Source organism: Diadema antillarum, unplaced genomic scaffold, assembly GCF_040938485.1.
Source record: "Diadema antillarum isolate AM-2024a unplaced genomic scaffold, OU_Dant_1.0 seq00000430_RagTag, whole genome shotgun sequence".
In the NCBI taxonomy this organism is placed as follows: Eukaryota; Metazoa; Echinodermata; class Echinoidea; order Diadematoida; family Diadematidae; genus Diadema; species Diadema antillarum.
In genome coordinates, this window is record NW_027271411.1 from 431,912 (window position 1) to 452,821 (window position 20,910).

General features: G+C 37.8%; 2 protein-coding genes across 2 annotated transcripts in view; both read left to right on the forward strand.

The window, feature by feature from the left end:
* Positions 1 to 655: 655 nt before the first annotated feature.
* On the forward strand, positions 656 to 6,669 carry LOC139732535 (dynactin subunit 3-like). Its single transcript, XM_071643390.1, is given in 8 exon segments — positions 656 to 777; positions 1,783 to 1,867; positions 2,267 to 2,353; positions 3,255 to 3,338; positions 4,140 to 4,198; positions 5,367 to 5,426; positions 6,578 to 6,632; positions 6,635 to 6,669. Coding segments are annotated over 8 exon segments (558 nt in total). The 5' UTR covers positions 656 to 684.
* A 6,573-nt stretch (positions 6,670 to 13,242) lies between these two features.
* LOC139732537 (uncharacterized) overlaps positions 13,243 to 20,910 on the forward strand; it is a 30,415-nt gene continuing 22,747 nt past the window's right edge. Inside the window, exon 1 of the mRNA XM_071643392.1 lies at positions 13,243 to 13,450. Within this exon, the coding sequence (XP_071499493.1) occupies positions 13,390 to 13,450 (61 nt within the window). The 5' untranslated portion in view covers positions 13,243 to 13,389. The remainder of the gene's footprint in view (positions 13,451 to 20,910) is intronic.

The following is a 20,910-nucleotide window of genomic DNA, read 5'->3' on the forward strand; positions in this document are numbered from 1 at the left end:
CTTTACCCAGATGTTTGCTAATTAGAAAATTGAAGTAGGATTCGTTGAACTAAATGTTTGTTGCACTACTTTGAAGGTTCGTTATTCCGAAGGTTTGTTGATCCAAAAATAAAATAAGGTTTACTAATTTGAAATTGAAAGAAGGTGAGTATAGGCATACCTAAACTAGCCTTTGGAATTACGGACCTTATTTCGCTTTCGGGTTAACGAACCTTTAGAATTAAGAACCTTGCCTTTTTTTTTCGGATAAACGAACCTTCGGAATAAGAACCCTGCATTGCTGGCTCGATGAAAACATTGAAATAATATAGGGACAACATTGACCAAAGTTTTCCTTGGATATTTCTATAGTTGAATGCACGACCCTGCTCCTCTCCCTACTGCCTATTTGTTAGATCAACACATCGATGAGCCCAATATGCAGATTTTTCCACCATTTTAGCTTCTAGATTACCTGTATTTCCTTCGTTTCATAAATTTGAGAGCCCGCAGGTCTGAATTACAACAAAGTTGTATTTTGTAGGTGTAGCCTATTGTAAGCACTGGTAGAGTTCGACATAAATTTCGAGTTCAGTGGACGTGGATTTGGTAGGAGAATAATGAAAATAATGCGGCTGTTGCTGATCGATTGAGGGCGTGCTATCATTTCAGCGCAGTTTAAGAATCTAAGAGGAACGAGAGAAAATGGCTGGAATCCTTGAGCTTTTGGAGCAGAGAATAGCGGCAATTGAGAACAGAATATTTGGAGAAGACGGACAAAATGGCATAGAAGGATCAGTGAGTAGCTACTTGTTGTCACTCAAGGATTTATGGATAACGAATGACAAATAAAATCCACTTCGTTCCAGCTGCGAAGATAATCAATGGAACGTTAGTCCCACGTACTCGTATTTGTGTAAAGTTGACGTCCGCGTATGGTCTACGTTGGTTCCTATGTAATTTTTCCGTTTATTCATAACTCACGGTCATAAACTAGATTTAAGCCCTCAGCCTGAATAGTTCTGTAAGATCTAAGTTCGGCATACTCGTGAAATAGGCCCCACCACAGCTGTGTTTCAGTGCTCATCAACAGTAAACACCATAACTTCATTAAGCATTCACAGAAGAGAATCCTTTTTCCCTGGAAAAGTGGACTGGTAGCTGGTGGAAGTCGAAACACTTCTTTAGAGTTCTACTCAGTAAAATTACTCTGGAATTACCTCCCCCAGCTACCCCAGCCCAGCATACTTTGTGTGATTTACATTTAATCTCATTTCAGCATCTTTCCAAGACACAGCCACTTGATCAAACCAGGCCAACTTTGTAACTCCAATGTTGTGAAGTGTGTGAATCAATGTGTGCTGTTTATTCAAATGATTATTTTATCAAGCCCTCGACTTACAAACAAGGTTTTCTTTTATCATTTTCTTGCAAGTTACAGTTTTGAACTTTCTTTTCAGGCAAGTAAAATTCATGTTTGGGAAAATGTTCTGCAAAAATTTGAAAATCTGCTTGTCCAACTGGGCAAGTCGAGTGGAAAAAAAAATGTTATCTAGCACCCTTTATTGTTTTTATTCTTACATTATCATGTGAGTTTGAAGTGTAAGTGTTTGTAGTCACAATGAATTGATGAATTCATTAAATGCGTCAAGTTGAGAAATATATGTAGGTGAGAGATGTACATTGGCATGCACAGGTGTAAAGGAGGGATGAAAGGCCTTTAATTCATGTGAACCCCTAAACTCCCAAGCATAACTGTAATGTTTACCCCCATTCTCTATGTTATCTTTCCCGTACTAACAGGTTGTTGACAATGTACACAGTGTCAAGCAGAAGGTCACAAGTCTAACAACTGGGAAAGAAAAGACTCAAGCACTCTGGAAAAGATGTAAGTAATAGAAATACCTGCTTTACACCCTTCAGGTTTCAAGCGTAATGAATCAGATGTTAAAGTCTTTGTAATGATGTCTCATTCAAAAGATCAATATTACAAAGTTCTCTGGAAAACGGGAGGACTTCACACATGCTATGCGCATCCATGCTGAATATTTTGACTATCTGCATACATGTATATTACCCCTATAAGGTTTGTTGTAGCAAACAAATCGAAGCTCCCTCTCTATGTTTACAATTACGCAATCTGTATGAACATTTGTGGGAGAATGGGTGAAGCTCATTCAGAGAGAACTTTGAAATAAGGTTAACTGTCACAGCAGATGTTCAATTCAGTAATGCATTGTAAATTTGTTTGTTTTGTTTTTGTTTTGTCATCTCTCCTCAATGACAGTGGAAGAGCTGAATAATTACCTGGATCCGGAGCTGTCTAACAAATTGTCATTGGGCAGTGAGGCAAAAGCAGACATCATCTTAGCAGGTCAGCACACAGCCAATTTTAGTAATAATAATGATAGCTGGTATTTATATCGTGCATTTCACACTTGTTAAGTATCTCAATGCACTTTACATGACTATTATTACCCTGGTCTCTGGATACATTATTTCCAACCAGCACTGAATGTGCTCACTCTCCACTCCCTGGGGAGCATTCCAGCCAGTCGCAGCCATTTTACAGGCGCAAACATGCTGATCAACCAACAGAAGCTAAATCTCATCCTACCAGGTACCCATTTATACTCCTGGGTGGAGAGCAGCAATGTGGATAAAGCGCCTTGCTGAAGGGCAAACGTGTCGGGCTTGGCATGGGCTCGAGTCCACGAACCATACCACGCTCATGTCGTTCACAAATGAGCGCTCTTATCTACTCAGCCACGACGCCTTTTATCAGGTTTATAAAAAAACAAATTGAGATAATTTTTTCCCCCTCTTTTGACACACATCATGAACAATTTACAGATGTCCAGAATGTAAGGACAGCATTACAAAGGACGCTTTTGACAGGACACTGTACCTTTTTGTTTTATTACACAGATGCAAATACGGTGTGTGTCAATTCAAAGTTTGTTGTTCACATAGAATAGTATAAACTGTTGAAAGACACTGTGTAGCCAGTTACAGTAACCTCCAGACTTTGTCCAGTAAAAGTTATCTCTTATTCATTCTAGATGACTATCTACATATATGTAATCTGATGTAATCATGAAGACACTGGTCCATGCAGAATTCTTTCAGGAACAGTGAGTGAATCAGATCAAATTCAAGAGAATGTTAACACAATTTTGGACAGATTTTGGACATTCATATTTATGCTGTTTTGTCGTGTTTTTTGCCCTCGTGCAAGTGAAGGTGTTTTGTTCTACTTGTTGTTTTGGATGCAGAGGAAGAACAGTTAACAGCGCAAGCAGCTCTTCTCGAAAAGGTCAAAGAACTCTCCTCTGTCCTTGATAGTGAGCATGTAAATGGTAAGTGTTATGCTTGTGAGTTTACTTTTGCCTAGTATGTGATAACAAAACTAATGGCATGGATGGTGTTGCCAAAAGAAATTCTTCACGGGTATTATCTGTTTTGACTGAGTCCATTTCTAAGCCCATACACAAATGTAGGAGAACTAGATATACACTCGTACACACACGTATGTACAGTCACATCGGTTTGTACATAGTTATTATGTATAAAAATATATAGTCAGGCCTGTCTATGATGACTGCTCACTCACATGCATGCATATACATGTATCTCTACAGCCTTACCCAATTGATAAATACTGAGCTGGTTCTGTCAGCTGTGATAAGCCCATTTTAAATGTAGTATTTGTGGCAAATATGAAATTAATTTCAAAGTGGTGAAAGGTGATTTAAATATGTAGGACACTCAATGCAGCTAATCCAAGGTGGCACAAGTTTTAGAATTCTCGGGTAATGCCACCAACAAACTAACCACCGTATGATCTACTGGACTTTTTTTTTATATAATGTGGTGTACTGAATCCTGTGTTAGTAACAAAGTCAAATGGATTGTGCAGGGGCAGATCCAGGAATTCCATGAAGAGGGGTGCCTTTGCAAAAATTAAAGGGGGTGCACATGCCCCCCCCCCCCCCCCCCCCCCCCCCCCCCCGCGCCCAGTGCACTCCCCCCTTGATCCTCCATTGATTGTGTGAGCTGGTTAGAGGTGTCCTAATAGAATGGATTTCATGCTCCTCTTTAAAGCTTACGTGTCTGAGAAGTTTTAATATCTCTTCTTTTCTTTTTTTCTTTGCTTGTAGCTGTGCCAGGCATGTCAGACAAACTCATTCCTTTAGCCACTCTTCAAGTTGAACAGCAGGTGAGATCTGCCTTGAGAATGACACAGTTCATTTCTCAAATACAGTCAACCTCGCCAAAGTCGACCTCTCACAATTCAAAAAATTGGCTATGTCGCAGAAAGATTTAGCCCTTGATGGATGAAAAAGTGCTGATTCTATTATCTATGTCTTAGACAAAATTCATGCAAGTCGGCAGATTTTCTCCGCTCTTTGGATTCAACTTTAGATGAGATTGACTGTATATTTGTATCAACATGAGTCATGATATTTTAGTTTGTTTTCTTCACAATAGTTGTTCAATTGTTATTTCCTCTTAGAAGTCCTTTGGAATCAAGAGTTCACTTGACATTCATTTTTATTGGCTCTTACAAAGGGAGAAAAAAAATTGTCACAATACTTGTCATAAATGCCTTGAAATTTGTACACAGTGATTATCCAATGGTTTGGTAGTATGGGCCACAGAGTAGAGGAAGATATTTGTGCTCTTTGATGATTAATAGCTGTACCATGGGTAGTCTGTTTATAGGCATTGTAGTTCTCAAATGTATGAAATTATTCCATCAAGATTTTTTTTTTCACCTGATTGACAAATTGCCCTACAGCAATGTAAATAAGCACTGAATTGATCAGTGTTTTAGTAGTGGACATGATAAAAGAAATCATGAGTGTACATACTCGAGCAGGATTCGAACCTACAATGTACGGCCTCCTGATCTCCGGACAGGCATCATCTCCACTAGACCACCGCGCTTCCAAACAACAGCAAGTGCTGGTTCCAATCCTTATAGCATGCAGCGGGTACTGCGGAATTGTTCAAATTCATGAAATTCTTCCGTCGAGACTTTTTTTTTATTGGAACTGGCATTGTGGTGTTGTTTTTGTTGTTGTTTCAAACAATTTGATGTGCTACACCTGTTTAGTTTGCCCAAGATGCCTGCGTTGTGAAGGGAACGAAAGGTAGATAAGCAAGAGGTCCCTATGATGTGCTGGAGTAGAATATTTTTACCCAAAACATGTGCTTTGAGAGAAGTAATTTCATGCAGCTGCTAATGAGATTAGAAGAGGTTAATGACTGGAAAGAAACGTAATTGGGTAAAAGCTGGATATTAGGTGCAGAATTATATTGTACTCACATTGTGCTCAGCTTCCAGAGCCTCACTTTTAACATGTAATCTCATTTTTCCCCAGGAGCGATCTCAGGAGCTTGGGGAGGAAGCACGGAAACTGCTTGATTCCTACAACACCATTGTATCCTTTCTTGCTTATATCAAGCTATGACACGACCCTCGGCTGATTTCAATCTGTATTTCTATTTGCCTAGCTCGTAGACCACTGAGAAATGTACCAAGTACCTATATGTACCAGTTATTATGGCTTCTCTATATTTATTGCTGTACCTGTGGAGACATTGAGTAAAATGTAATGAATTACATGTTACTTATTGTTTGTGTTTTACTACATACCTGTCTTTATTTCTTCCTTTTCTTTAGATCAAAGACATGAAGTAGCATTAAAGTAGTTTATCCTGCGGTTTCTTGTATTCCTGTGCCGTGCTAAAAACTTGTCCTATCCGCTCCTGGGCTCCATATCATAGAAATGTTATTATGATACAGTTTTAATAGCAACTTTTGCCAGAGTGGCAAATGCCATGGTAATGAGAAGTATCCTGCCTCCTGATTAGCTGTCTCTGTGAGAAGTTGCTGTTTTAACAACAATTATTAGCAACAACTAATCCATATCCAGCAAAGTGATTACAGTATAACTTCACCAAAAGTTTCTATTCAAATCAAGCCATCTCATTAGCAATTACCACAGATTTGACTCTATAGACATTCACACTGAGGAAGATAGAATATTGATTATTTTTTTTAAAATTCATATCGTGTCTTTTCATCAGAATTCAGCAATCAATCTAGACTTGACCGAGTTGCACTTTATCAAGCTGACACTCATGTGTAGCAATGTGCCTCAGTCCAACAGGAAGGCCATGATAACACAGTAGGGATTAGGGCAATTTACAAGCTAATCTGTATTCATTAACAGTTACCATGGTGTCCAGACATCTGTGTCAATATGGTGAAGAAGGCGCTCCATTACATGTGCCAGTTGGCAAACAAAAAACAGTAGGGGGTGAACGTTTGAGTAGACTTAGTGTCATGTACAGTGCACTCCCACTATAACAAACATGCTTATAATGAAATTCCGGTTACAACGAAGTAAAAATTCAGGCCGCATCATTATCTGTTCTGTGTTTTTTCATTGTTTATTTGTTCGGTTATAACAAAATTCTGATATAACGAAAGAAAACTGTCGGTTCTGAGGTCTTCATTATAACGGGAGTCCACTGTACTGTGTATTCCCAGCTGAGTTTTCGTCCTTGACATGATTCCTTTTGGCAGATCACTCTCCTCTCCCAGCAGTTTGTGCAGTGGGATCAGATCATGACAAAGTACGAGGTGCCCACAAGATCCGGCAGCCAGACGAGTATTGACGCTGCATCATTTGCATCCTGTGAAACATCGTGTGAGAGAAGCACTTCTTCGACCAACTAAAGGACAACATTATAGACACAACTCTGGCCTCACAAGAAATTGAGAATATTTTCCCTTTGGAACGTGTTAGGGGCTGGGGGTTTAAGCTGATGCGTAGTAGGAAGAAGTTTTTTCTTCTTTCCAACTCAAGTAGGCTGATGGGCATGAGACGTTGATTAGGGTTTATTTCTGCAATTGTATGTTGATGAAGAGAAATGATTCTTAAATATCAGACTTCAATTTTTACAGTGTATTAGCTGTTCATTGCGAATGCTCAAAAAGGAACAAAATATAAATACAAAATATACATGCAACCTTGCCTAAGTTAACAACCCATACAGGTAAAAAAGTTGATTAAGTCAAAGAAATATTGTATTCCCTGGCAGCTGTAATGTATTGTGAAGGTCAAAATTCACGTAAGTCAGAGGATTTTCTGCCATTGCTTTGGATTCAGCTTAGGCAAGGTTGACTATAGCTCTAAAATCCATGCATATATCTTTATCTGGAGGAATTTACCATCTGCTAACAGGAATTCTATATGTGTATGTGTGTGTAGAAAATTTCATTTATGAAATACCTGTTGTGACCACATAAAAATTTATAAGCAGCATAATCTTTAACGCCCTGTCACACCTTTCCGGGCAAGCCTTGCGTGCGGCTTGCGAAGAAAAAATTTTTTGAAGCTGAAAATGGATCGCTTTCAAAGCTCTCGCGCTGGTTACACAGAATACATGCAAGTAGCAGGTAAATAGCACGCCTCTAGCAGTAAGATGCAAGTAGGGAACTCGCCAACATCCTTGTTCATCTTGCAGAAAATTCTCCTGCATGCTGGAAAATCCCTGCTCGCAGCAAGCCCGCATACAGTTGAACCTCTCTTATCCGGCCTCCCTTTATCCGGATCTCTCTATTATACGGACGCAATCTCGCCGTGATTTTTTTTAAAAAATAATTACGGGAGGAAATGGGGATTCCCAACTCCTTGAGAACTCCTACACAAACACACATGAATTACATATACTTGATACATTTCTTAATAATTATTTAGGTAAATCATCCCAAGAATTTATAAAAGAAAATGATTTCATTCTTGCAAACACGAACCTCTATTTTGGGATCTGTTACTGAGTGTAACAATGAAAAGGTTGCAGTATACACATTACTACATGTGGTACTACAATGGGCTACATCAGTACATGTGTATGTATATGTACATGTATAAAGCATTGAGTCTCCCGTATCCGGCCAAATCCCTTATCCGGATGAGCCTCGGTCCCAACTTGTCCGGATACGAGAGGTTCAACTGTAGTTTAACCTGGAAAAGTGTGACAGGGCCTTTACATTTTATTCTGTCTGCATGATGTGTCACAGGAATTCATTTTGTAAATAGATGTATATCAATATTTTATGTTAACAGATAATACTAGTCATATGTCATTATGTAAAATTCATTGTAGACGTGACACGTTTTGTCCGATGAGCTGCTAACATGTACTTAGATAAAGCTGATCATGTACCACATTAAAAGCTTGCCACAGATAGTCACATTTCTTGTTGTGTGTGATGGATTGAGATGTCATTGTTCAATAAGGTGGCTGCACACAGTTTGATGGTGATGAAAAGTCTGCAATGAATATTCATTATACTCGAACTCCAGCATACAATGAATGAGTTCATGTTCTGATACATGTTTATGAACACCTCACTGAGTACAGAAATGATTTTGCAATATACAATAGGGTTCAAGCATCTCATCTCCTATTGAACATGTCAATTTGTATTCATTCTTTCATCTAGGGATTTTCTTCAGTTGCACAAAGAAACATGTACGAATGCACAAAATCTGGGTGTGTGAACAATAACATGCTACCGACCAAGGCAGCATGCATGTAGACAATTTTCATGTGGTTCTAAACTAGCTACTGACTCTGATCATTGCGACATTAAAAGGCGAGTTATCTAGAAGAGGGTGTACATCGACCGGAAGGTTTTAGATATCTGCTCTAGTGTGTGTGTGTGTGTGGGTGGGTTGGTGTGTGGGTGTATGTGTGTGTGAACATAACGTGTGAGGGTGTGTTTGTTTGTGTGTGTGCATTTGAGACAATAAATGAGCAAGAAAAAAATAGCAAAGAAAACCTTCATAATGGATGGCGTAGATATTGTAGCTATTATATTGAATTTGTAAAAGGAAGATGAAAGTTTATGAGCCGAGAAATATTGTAAACAATCACTCTTTTTCTTCTCACTGTGAATTCAGAGTGCATGGCAATCGGGTACAATGTACAGATGTAGTTAGTTCAAGAATACAAAAGAAAACATATTGCACATGAATCGGCATGCAGGTAGTCTCACAATTCACAGTCACAGACATGAAATGGCGCCTTAGGCCACGGTTGTGAAGAACGTTTCATGAAAAAAAAAAGAACAGATCCCTCTGAAAGCAATTTCTTATACCCCCCCCCCTCCATGAGAATCTTGCATTATTTTCCTGTTTCGCCCAATTTTTCCAATATAATGAAGTCTTCTCATAACAAACCCCTTGAGACAAGTGAAATCACTTTGTTTTATCACGTTTGTATCAGAGTTTGCGAAAAATACAAAGAAAGTATGAAGCAATATAATTATACATGCATTATGTAGGGCCCCTATATAGATATATAAATAGATGGATGGATGGATAGATAGATAGTAGATACATACATACATACATACATACATACATACATACACACATACACATAGATAGACATAAACATGTAAACATAAACATGTAGATCTATAACAGAAATATAAAAAGATAAAAAGATAGATACAAGATACTAGTAGATGGACAGACAGAGATTTATGTGTATATATATATATATATATATATATATATATATATATATATAGAGAGAGAGAGAGAGAGAGAGAGAGAGAGAGAGAAATGGGTAAATAGATAAATACAGAGAGAGAACGAGACAGAATTTGTTTAGACCTCTATTAATGGGGATACATCATCTCAGAGGCTATCCTGTATATGCTGAAGTGCCGAAGATGATTCCCTTAGTCACCTGACCAATATTGGGTGCCTAAAGAGCAGACGCTATGGTATATGCACATGGTAAATTCGCGGCAAAAGCTAACAGCTTGAACAACTTCATACGATGAAGGACATTGTATTACGACTAATGAACAAAGCCCACACTAGCGATTAAATGGCACACTTTCTGAATGTGATAGGTTTTACAGAAATGTTCTGATATGTATCATGCTCCCAGACGATATCTACCTGTTTCCAGGCATTTTACATTTTGCCGGTTCAGGCTGTCGGTAATATTCCTGAACTTTGTACCTACTCGTCACAGTGGGATCGTTTCTCTTTCTTACATGCTCATACAAGCGCAAGCACAATCATGCCATTACACCATATCGACATACATTTGCAAATAATTATAAGCCAGTTCACATTTAGCAAAGGTCTGCAAGACCCCTAATAGAACCGCAGATTTTACGCTTGTCAGGGATTTATTGATTTCAGTTAGAAGAGTGGTTTTAAATAGCCAAGGAGTAACTGGTGATACACACTAATATCAAAGTGCTGCGTGAATTGTTTTTATTAATTCGGTTGACAAGAATACACATTAACCTGTGGGCCTGGACCACATTCCGATATGTACCTATTCATACATACTGCATAGTTTTCATGAAAGACCTTTCCAGTTTTTTTTAGACTGGATAGCTGAATATGGGCTATCCAGCACAGATGGAAATTAATATACAAACAAATGCCGCGATTACAAGTCAATTTCAAGAAAAGGGTCTGCAATGATCGACCTTTATCTCCAGATAATAACTGTGAACTGTGAACCGATAAGTTTCGTATCATGTTTAAGTACTCCTAAAACCCTCTTGTTTTGCCGGCGGAGCAGCATGGATACATCGCTCTTTACTCGAGACTTGGTAATCTCTGAAATGAAATGAATCGTTTCAAGGTGCGGGTTCGAATCCCGCCAAATGTCCCCATGCGCGCTATCCGGCATTTTTTCTGCTATATACAGTACTGTATTTTACTTTGCTTTTAATTCCCCATGTTCGTGCTTAGAATTGATCCATGATCACATTTATAGCAGACAAAGTGCTCTGTACATCAAACATGTTGAAAAGATGGTTCCATGGCATTATGCTCCGGCGACAATAATTGCTCCTATAATGAAATATCTGCACACTAGACAAACATAAATTCTACCAATAAACATAACCCCGTCCCCCTAATCCTAATCCTCACATCAAACTAAACCGAAAACCCACATAACTCTAATCCAACTCCTTGCAAGTTCCAGTGGCGAAAATAACACCGCAGAAATTGTCGCAGGAGACAATGTTGTGTCACCTGAAAAGCTAGGACCAAAGGACATTTGAAGGATAACGTTCTTCGGGGTATATAAAGTGATTGTATACAAAATAGAATGAATTGGACATAAAATTACATGGGATAAAGCAGTTTATTTACTGTATATAGTGCGCTGTGTTAATTGCTGTTCTTAAGTCACGTAGTAAAGTCAGTGGAAATGTGACAGCAACAAAGAATTTATTAGAATCATTAGAAATATCGTGTATTATTATGATGTCCATAAGCTTTATTTACTTGTTTGTCTTAGACTTTCTGCACTTTTGTTTCACACATGATACAGGCCGGAGGGGGGGGGGGGGGGTGAGCAAAAGTATTCCTCTATGTAATGAATTGTCCTGCTTTCACACCTCTGCATTGCAAAAGCAGGGAGACGATGAAAGTTCTTGTTTTTATTATCTAAGATAAGCTTTTGCCATACTTCGACCGCGATAAAACAAGTCTCAAGAAAGGCATATTTGAAAAAGAGATAAGTAAAGATTGCATTTCGGTCACTCTTTCCAAACGAGAAAAGCATCAAACAAACAAAAGCTCAGGTCCTTAATTGATACAGACCATGTGACAAAATAATAATTATTGTACACCAATATATTTAGCGTGTTTCAAGATTACTTCCGCGGTAATCCGATAAGCTTTGGTATACTATCCTATTGAGTTCCTACACTTGTCATTGAGTTCCTTCACCATGACATACTCGATGGCTCAATCCTTTTCTACGAGTTTTGTTTTGCTTTGATTTTGTTCTTTTTTTAATCAATTCTAATCACGTTCTTTGATTTCGACGTTAAGTGTGACGGGAAGAATGGAATGGAATGGTTCATACTCTCGCCAACTTAGAGTTTGTTGATAACGTGCTGATGTTCCCTGAAATCGAAGGAAAAGAGCGCCCTCATTTGGTTTGTTATGTGGGGAAAAAGTTATTGAAGGTACTCCGACTTCAGCTTCAAATCCCGCTGAATCCGTACAACTGGAAGGCATACAATCCACTTCCTTGGTAATCAAGGTAAACAGTTACAGGTTACCAGCAGACGGTGCAATGAAGGTGAAACACCCTAGAGATAAGAAAAAAGAAGAAGAAGAAGAATCAGATCAAATGCAAAATACATCATGTCGACTTAGAGACTTTTTATTCCCGTGCGGGAAGAACGATATATGGGGCAGTTGAGAAGTTAATTCGTGTGACTTAATTATATTTGCTCGGATAGATAGATATAAAATCATAGATGAATAGACATATAGATAGATAGATAGATAGATAGATAGATAGATAGAGACAGACAGACAGATAGATAGATAGATAGATAGATAGATACACACGATACGCACATACACATACATTCATAGAAAGATTGAGGGATTTATATAAGTGGATAGATAGACAGGTAGAGAGCCAGAGATATATATACACCTAGATATAATGATAGATTGATACATAGGCAGATAGATAGATAGATAGATAGAAAGATAGATAGATAATAGCAAGTAGAGAGAGAGAGAGTTAGGTGGATCCCATATTACTAGATAGGCATGCAGATGAGTAGTTTTAATCATATAGCTTCGTGGGAGGGCAGTATAGTCCCTTTTTCAAAAGTATACCCATTCTTGGTTATGATATGGAATGATGGAAGTTAAATCAGTATTGCACAGTTTACCAGCTGTGTCACGCATCATGCGACCTCTGTCACCTGAATCACTAGATAACCAACACAGATTATCATGCCAATGTCACACTTAACTGCAGGCTGCTGCCTGACTAGCGGAGCACATGGAATGTAAACAAACCACCGGGGGTGGTGGAAGGATTTCAGTCGACAAGCAAGGTTGCTTGCTGCTTGCCGCTTGTGTAGAGACAGAAGTAACGGGTGGTAAAGAAGGCCCGTGCTATTGCCTTCTCGTCCCGGATTTAAGTCTGTTGAAGCATTATATTGTTGAAAGGTTTGGCCTAAGTTAACCTATTTGACATTCATCTTGCCTCCATTTGGCCACGGGCTCCGCAAAAACATCTTCAGTGCTGTAAGTGTAACGGAGAAGCCGAATAGCTCAGCGAGTTTTGCCAGCTGAGCCAGCTGGTGGTTTATGGAGCGCTCGGTTTACGCCCCTTGACCCCTTGACTTTCGGCTAGTGTTTCCACTGGGGCTGTCGACCAACGGAGCGCGCTCTTCAAGTGAAACCGCGAAACGGATCCGAGAGGCGAGCGAGTTGTCTCGTGTGATGATTCGGACAAGAATGAGCAACAACCTCCTTCCCGCAGGTGGCTCTTTCCTAGAAAAGGTCTACTGTGTATCTTGCAACAATGGCCACTAAGCCTGGACATGTGCGTGCCTTATGGTTGTTCTGTTTTCTTCATTTAATTGGTGAGTGGATTTATTGTTATTATGTACGCGACATTAATCTTCAGCTTACTATAAAGTAATGTAATTCATTATTGAATCCATGACTTCACAAACGAGGTCAATCGTATCCCCAGAGCAGAGGCGTTCGTCTGTTATTGGATGGCTGCTGCAGCTGTACCCATCTCCCAACAGTTTTGGCACTGTGTTGATCTTTGTGAGCTTCTATAATCATTTTGTAGGTCATTGTCATGGTCACATAATGAGGGAGTAATTGGCAAATTCACACTGCATGAAATACCATTACTTGTGCTGAACATGGCTCTAGGGTGAATCAGTTTAGATACTATCGCGTAGTACCACCGGGTATATTATACAAAGCAGAAGGTATGGAATTGTTCACCTGTTATAAGTTGCTACTTACAGCTCTACACGTACAGTCTTCGTCTGTCAAGGCTAAATTGTCGACTTGGAATCAATTATTTTTTTGAAAAATGAGGGAGTGAAGATGAAGGGATGAAGAGTTATGCCATTATTTCTTTTTAAGTGGTGATGTTAAATGAACGAGTCAAGCAGAAATGAGGCAGCTGAAGAGGCGGGGAGAGGAAGCAGAAGATTAGAGAAGGAAAGGATTAAATAGAGGAAAACGGAAGAGGAAAACGGAAGAGGAGGAGGAGGAAGATGTGGGAGGAGATAGATGAAAATGTACCCTTAAACTTTGTTGTATTCATTCCTAATTAAGGGGCAAGTATAGTTAGTCCCCCATTAATAATATAAATAAAAATTATAAAATTGCTTATTTTCATATCTCATTTTTTTTGAATGAATGTGTCTCCTAAATGTGAATATTTTAAGCTATACAGCACTCTCTAACTCTTCAATCATTTATAATACCAGAACTATCTGTCTCAGACAAACAGTTATACTATGATTTATTTAATATTAGTTTAACTATTCTTTAAAAGGACAATTTTGAATAGTAGGTGTATTCATGTATATTACATATTCCGTTTTCTAGGAAATCTTGAGGGGAACGAGCTTTCGCTCATGCTGGACTAACACTGTGGAATTCACTTCCACATGAGCTGAAAAACTCAAGTTCCATAACATCATTTAGAAGTAATTTAAAATCCTATTTGTTTAGCAGTGCATTTTGAAGACAGACTTTCATGTCCTTTTTTTTCTGCTTCTTCATCTTCTTCTATTACGGTGTTGTGCTTGTATCTTCAGTCTTTTTGCTTTGATTTAAAGCGCCTTGAGCATTTAATTAAAGTGGAGAATGGCGCTATAGAAATTGTATGTATGTATGCATTGTTATTATTATTATTATATTGATCACAATATTCATATTTTCTTTTTTATGTCCAAGTAATTTGTATCATATTCACTATAATGAGAGTTGTCAATATACCATTCTCTGTTCCTTAACTTTTATGACAAATTATATTAGAAATTAGCCATACAACATTATTTGCATACTAGATATGGATCAGTTTTTCTGCCACACACTTCAGTAACTACAGCTAGTAATCACTGTTGCAGAGTAAAATGACTGCTCAAATTCAGAAGTGAACCATATTAATTCATTGAAGGAAAAAATGAAATAGATAATGAATGCACCTTGGAACTTTCTTCAAAATGGACTGATTTTTTTTAGAATGATTGAGGTCATAGTGTTTGTATTAAACCCAAAAGTGTAATTTGCAAGTCGTTCATTTTTCATTCATTTATTTTCATTCTTCTTCTTTCTTCTTTTTCAACAAAAACATAACACTAGATAAATCAGGTTTTACATCATAAACAAAGAACATTTGCCTTTGCAATTAATAAATGGTATCAATAAACATAAGAGCGCATACTGGCAAAAAAAAATAATAATACAAAGTCATGCTTCAGTTGAAAAAAAAAGGAAGAAAGAATAGAGAGGTACACTAAAAAGCAAAGCTTGTAGATTGTGAACCACTCATAAAACTTGTGAATTACTTATTTACAAACACTTGTGACAAATATGATATACGACAGGACGGGACAAAACAGAAGAAACACAACAACATGACACAACTTGCCAGATAGATGAAAAGTATGGAATAGATGAAAAGTATGGAGTAAGTAAGTCACTAGTATGAAAGGAAAGGATTTGCATTCCTTTGTCTTCATATTAAACCCAAATGTGTTCAGTGTATATATCACTAGTCTGTCTCTAGATATTAGTAGCATTTCAGGAGCTAAATGTTTACTTTCATCATATTAGATGTCCAGAATGAAATTTACAACATGTTGTAACCACATCCTGTAATTTTTGGGAGGATATCCTTTTCGAGAAAGTGAATGCTTTTTTTTCCACTAAAAGAAGAAGAAAAAAAAAAAATGTGGCTTCCTTTTTCCAAGTGGAGGATACTTGAGGAAACTGATAGGTAATATTTTATCTCCATGTGGCACCCAATGATACAAGCCGGGGGGGGGGGGGGGGGGGGGGGGGGTTCTGCAAATCGCGAGGAAGGAAGTGTGAAATCAAATCAGATATTTAAGCAAGACAAGACAATTTTTTGAAGCCGAAAGATTGCGTTGCAGTCTGTTGTTCTCCACAAGATTGTTTGCAGCTTTTCCAGATTGATAAGTCCTTTTCAATATACAATGGAAAAAGTTTTTAGCAGGCATAATCTTTATCAACATTTTCTTCTTTTTATTTTTTTTTTTTTTTGGGGGGGGGGAGGCAAATTTTATGAACTTTGCATGAGGATCATGAGGAGGAAGGATTCATCAAACTTTTTTTCCAGAAAGAATCCAAAGATTTAGTCATGTTCTTGAGATTTGCTCATCATATGAATACCAAAGCCATTTGTACCAAAGTGATACCAACTTTTCATGCAAGAAAGGGAAGTAATACATTATTATGTTACCATTCACATACTTTGTTGATAAGTTGAGTACAGGCAGGGATAGTGTTTTGATCAACTTTCATCTCATTTAGGTTATTTACTTTTTTCCCTCACTTTGGCAGAAACTTCCTTCCCAATTTCCTTATCTCACAGTGAAAATGAGACTTTGACTTTCCACTGTACAATTTGATATTCCACATGGTGGGTTATAATATTCACTGACGTTTTCTATACAGCATGACTTTGCTGTTCTTTCGACAGCAGCTCTAGATTGCTGTGCAAGAGTAGTAGCATGTTGATAGCTGACTTTAATGCCTCTCTTCTTAAGCTCTCTCCATTTCTATGATTATTTGATATAATCTGATCATGAGGAAACTTGTAATTAGAGTAATCCTGTCTTGAATTTTGATTTAGATGTTGTGATCTGCCAACAAATGAGGAATATGTGCTCTTAGTTTACTCCAAATTCCTTGCAGTGTTTGAGGGTTCAGGATATACTGTACAACCAGAGTTTTTAATGTGCATGAAACTTTTGCAAATTTTGCAAGGAGCCTACTTAAGGTTTGTGAAATTGCGAGATACTCTTTCCAATAAATAATCCCTCAGTGCATGTTTGTGTTTTATTTATCTGCTTTTGGAATTTCACTACAGGAATTGAATTATTTTAAATACTTTCCATGTTATAAAGTACCTCACCTAGATATATAAAAATCCTCAGAGTGATTGTTATCCTTTTTTTGGAGATATTGTAAATATGTTCGGCACACATATTTGCTCAAAGAGAAAATCTAACTCTATTAATTACCGTATGTCAAGATACATTCTTTGGAATTACCCCTGTTCTTCATCTCCTATATTATATGTGAAAACAAAAACAAATCACGTGGCAGTTTTTGTAAGTTTTACATCAAGAAATCCTAATTGAAGCTTATCAAGACAAGTTCCACATCTCTACAAGGATTTAACCAATGTTGCACTATTTCCACCCAGTTTGCAGGTCTGTTAGGAGAATCAAGATATAACTCATGTCGTTGACCCTGATAATGACTGCTATCTCTACACACATCGCTCAGACGTCAGATGGGAGGGTATAGGTTTAAAATCCTGCTAGGCTGATATCTAGGTTAGGGTGTGAGACAATAAATATGGGCTTGGCACAGGGGAAAAGTAAGAACTCTACTATTTGTCAGCCAAGGCGTACATGCCAACCTCTTAAAGGACAAGTTCACCTTCATAAACATAAGGATTGAGAGAATGTAGCAATATTAGTAGAACACATCATTGAAAGTTTGAGGAAAATCAGACAATCCGTTCAAAAGTTATGAATTTTTGAAGTTTTTGTGCAGTACCCGCTGGATGAGAAGACTACTGCGGTGTATGAATAACTTAGATGTCACATGCGTACAACAATATAAGGAAAATATAAAGAGAATTTCACAAAATTCCATCTTTTGAAAAAAGTACACATTCCCCTGACTCGTTACCGACAAATGTTATGGGTAATATTATTCCCCCTGCCTTTAGAAAGAGGCAAGTCAAGTGCTCTTTTATTATGCGAAAAAAGTGAAAATATGTTGAATTTTCTTTTACATTTTCTTTATACTGTTGTACGCATATGACTCACAAGCTGTAGTAGTCTCCTCATCCAGCGGTTCCAACACAAAAATTTAAAAAATTCATAACTTCTGCATCGATTGTCCAATTTTCCTCAAACTTTCACTGATGTGTTCTACTAATATTGTTGCATTTTCTCAATCCGTATGTTTATGAAGGTGAACTTGTCCTTTAACCCTTTCAGATAGAGTCTTTATCTGGGGACAAAAAGGGTGCATGTGGAAACAGTTTGAAGAGAAAAGCCACTACCTGGACAAGTAGTCTTCAATGAATTTATAAAGTGTGATGATAAAGATAATGAAAAAAATGAAAATAGTAATAATAATAATCATTAACCAAAATATTGATAGTTTCATATGAATTAGACAAAAAGAGCAAAAGTATGTTATTTCATCGTTTCAAATGATTCCTATGCATTTTAATTGTGAATTGCTTCATCTCTTTACAACTCCATTTCTCCATTTCTTTCTCTCTCCCTCTATCTCTCTCTCTCTCTCTCTTTCTCAGATATAATTCTGTCCCCATTACAGTAGTGCACATATCTGTTCAACTCCAAGCCCATTGCAACCTGTTGATCTGTGCCATTGACGATATCAATACATATCAAAAATGGAAAGTTTCATAAGAATTAAAGGAAATGAGCAAAAATTTATATATCTTTAGCATTCTTAAATGATTTTCCAGAACAGATTAAATCAGCCACAGACACTTGTATGAATTTAATTTTTTATGATTTAATGATGTTATCAGTCAATCCTCAACTATTCTTCTTTTTGCGTACAAACAATAATTTGCATTTTATGAAAAGCCTTACAAATGCCATTCACATCAATGCAGAGACTCCAACCCCAAGCACCTTCTGATCTGGAGATTCTCCCGCCCGAAACCCCTCGCAAACGGGAGACTCTAAGTTGATGTGTGCAAAGCGCGAAGTTCCTAGGGTTCTAGATGTTCTCTGGTGCTATCTATAAGGCTATTTTTTCAACATACGATAGCAATAAGTAAGAAATCCTTTCCATCGGGAGACACAGAGCCAGGGCGGGAGAATTCAAATTTCAAACGGGAGAACGGGAGATTTTGCAAAAATGGGGTTTCGGCAGGAGATCTCCCGTCGAAAACAGGAGAGTTGGAGTCTCTGTCAGTGCATGCTATAGTTTTTAATGATTGAACAATAATGACTCTGTAACTAGAGAGAAGGGGTATACATGCTGAATCAGTGGCAAAAAACACAATTTTTGTAAATATACTTGTGAATTTGTGTTATGTGATTGTGACATGCAGGTAGCAATATTCTTACCACCACCCCCCCCCCCCCCTAAAAGAGAGAGAGAGAGACAAAACAAAAGAAAATTCCCTGGTAATAAATGTCAAAATTCCTTATTTCAGTCCAGTTATCTTAAACAGATTTGTTCTCCTCTTTTTTCTGACATTTGAAAGTCTTTGAAGTGATGTTTCCCTTAAAACCCTGCTGCTCACAGTTACTGGAGATATGAAAGGCTGATAATTTTTTTTCTGCAACGAGCCAAACCTGAATGACACAGTGACACCGTGACGTGCTGTCCCGAGCTCAAATGATATCATCAACTTTGCGGTTGTGAGGATTCTCTCACAATTTGATCATGTTGTCTTTGCAAGGCTCTTTACAAAACCTTTGCACAAGTGATTGCCCTATGAGATTGTTCAGGTTGTAGCAATGAGCCCTAAACCCACCAAGACATGCAGGAATTTCTTTGCACAAACACAAACAAAAAACATCTTTTCATCAGCTAATTAATGAAGCTGGACTACTTTTGCTAAATGCTAGCCGGATTAACATATACATTTAAAGAAGGCATGATTTATTTATTTATTCTGCCTTCTTAAAAGGCATGGTGGTCTCACTCAGAGCCACAAAATTCCTAGTACTTTGAGAGGAAGCTTCGCATAATGAACACACAACACAGAACAAGGCAGCTATGAGGTTGAATCCCTATAATATCTTGCTGCCTATATGCCCTCCTGCTTCTGAAAGACCCTTATTATCAATATTAATGTTCCCTAGTGAACCCCACAACAGTGCTGAGTGGAATGACTACTAGCAGACCACAACCTGGTAACCATGCACACTGCCTTCACCATGCAGCAGGCCAAGTTAGCCAGCATTCAGGCTGTCACAATATGTGATACAGAGCCAACAAATGAGTTGCAGCAAATGGTTGGGGGGGGGGGGGGGGGGGGGAGAGGGGGAGAGGGAGGGGTTGAGGGAGGAAGGATTTGCTATATCATTTTACTCATTGTCCAAAACTATATGGATATGCAATGAGCATATAATCCACATACATTTCCACACATACCATAAATCTGAACATATTTTATATTGATTGCAAAATATATGTTTTCTTCACCTTGCCTTGTGGAGTGGCAGTACAATGATATAGGTACATGATCATAACATACAGGCTGCAAGCCCTGTAGCAATTATGGCGTATTTAAGTATGATGATTTCCCAAGCCAAGTGTAGTGCAAGTGTAGTGTAAAAGAAAAAACCAAATGTCATAGAAATCATGGCTTAGAAGAGAGAACTCAGAATGTTTCAGAATACATGTCTAGTATAGAGGGATATTGGCTCTGAATAGTGTACATACTACATACAAAATGAAGTTATGTATTATCTTTTGTTTACTCTTATAAACCTATCAAGTGGATAAGTTTTGAATCGTGAATGTTGAACCACACTGCCTGTAAAACAATTGATATGACTTTGCACTTTCCAAAACTACTATATGGAGCTCTACTCACTCTAAAATTGTCATTTAGTAATCATTAAAAATTATTAAAAAAGTGGAAAAATTCAAAATTATGCTGCAGAGTATTTAATTGTTTTGTTCTATTCCTTTGGCAATCACTGCTTTCTAAAGATAAACTTTGCCTGTGTGCCCTCTGTGTGAATTAAGAAGTCGAGTATAACAGGAAGTTGTGATCGGTCCAACCGAATTACAATAATTCTGTCGA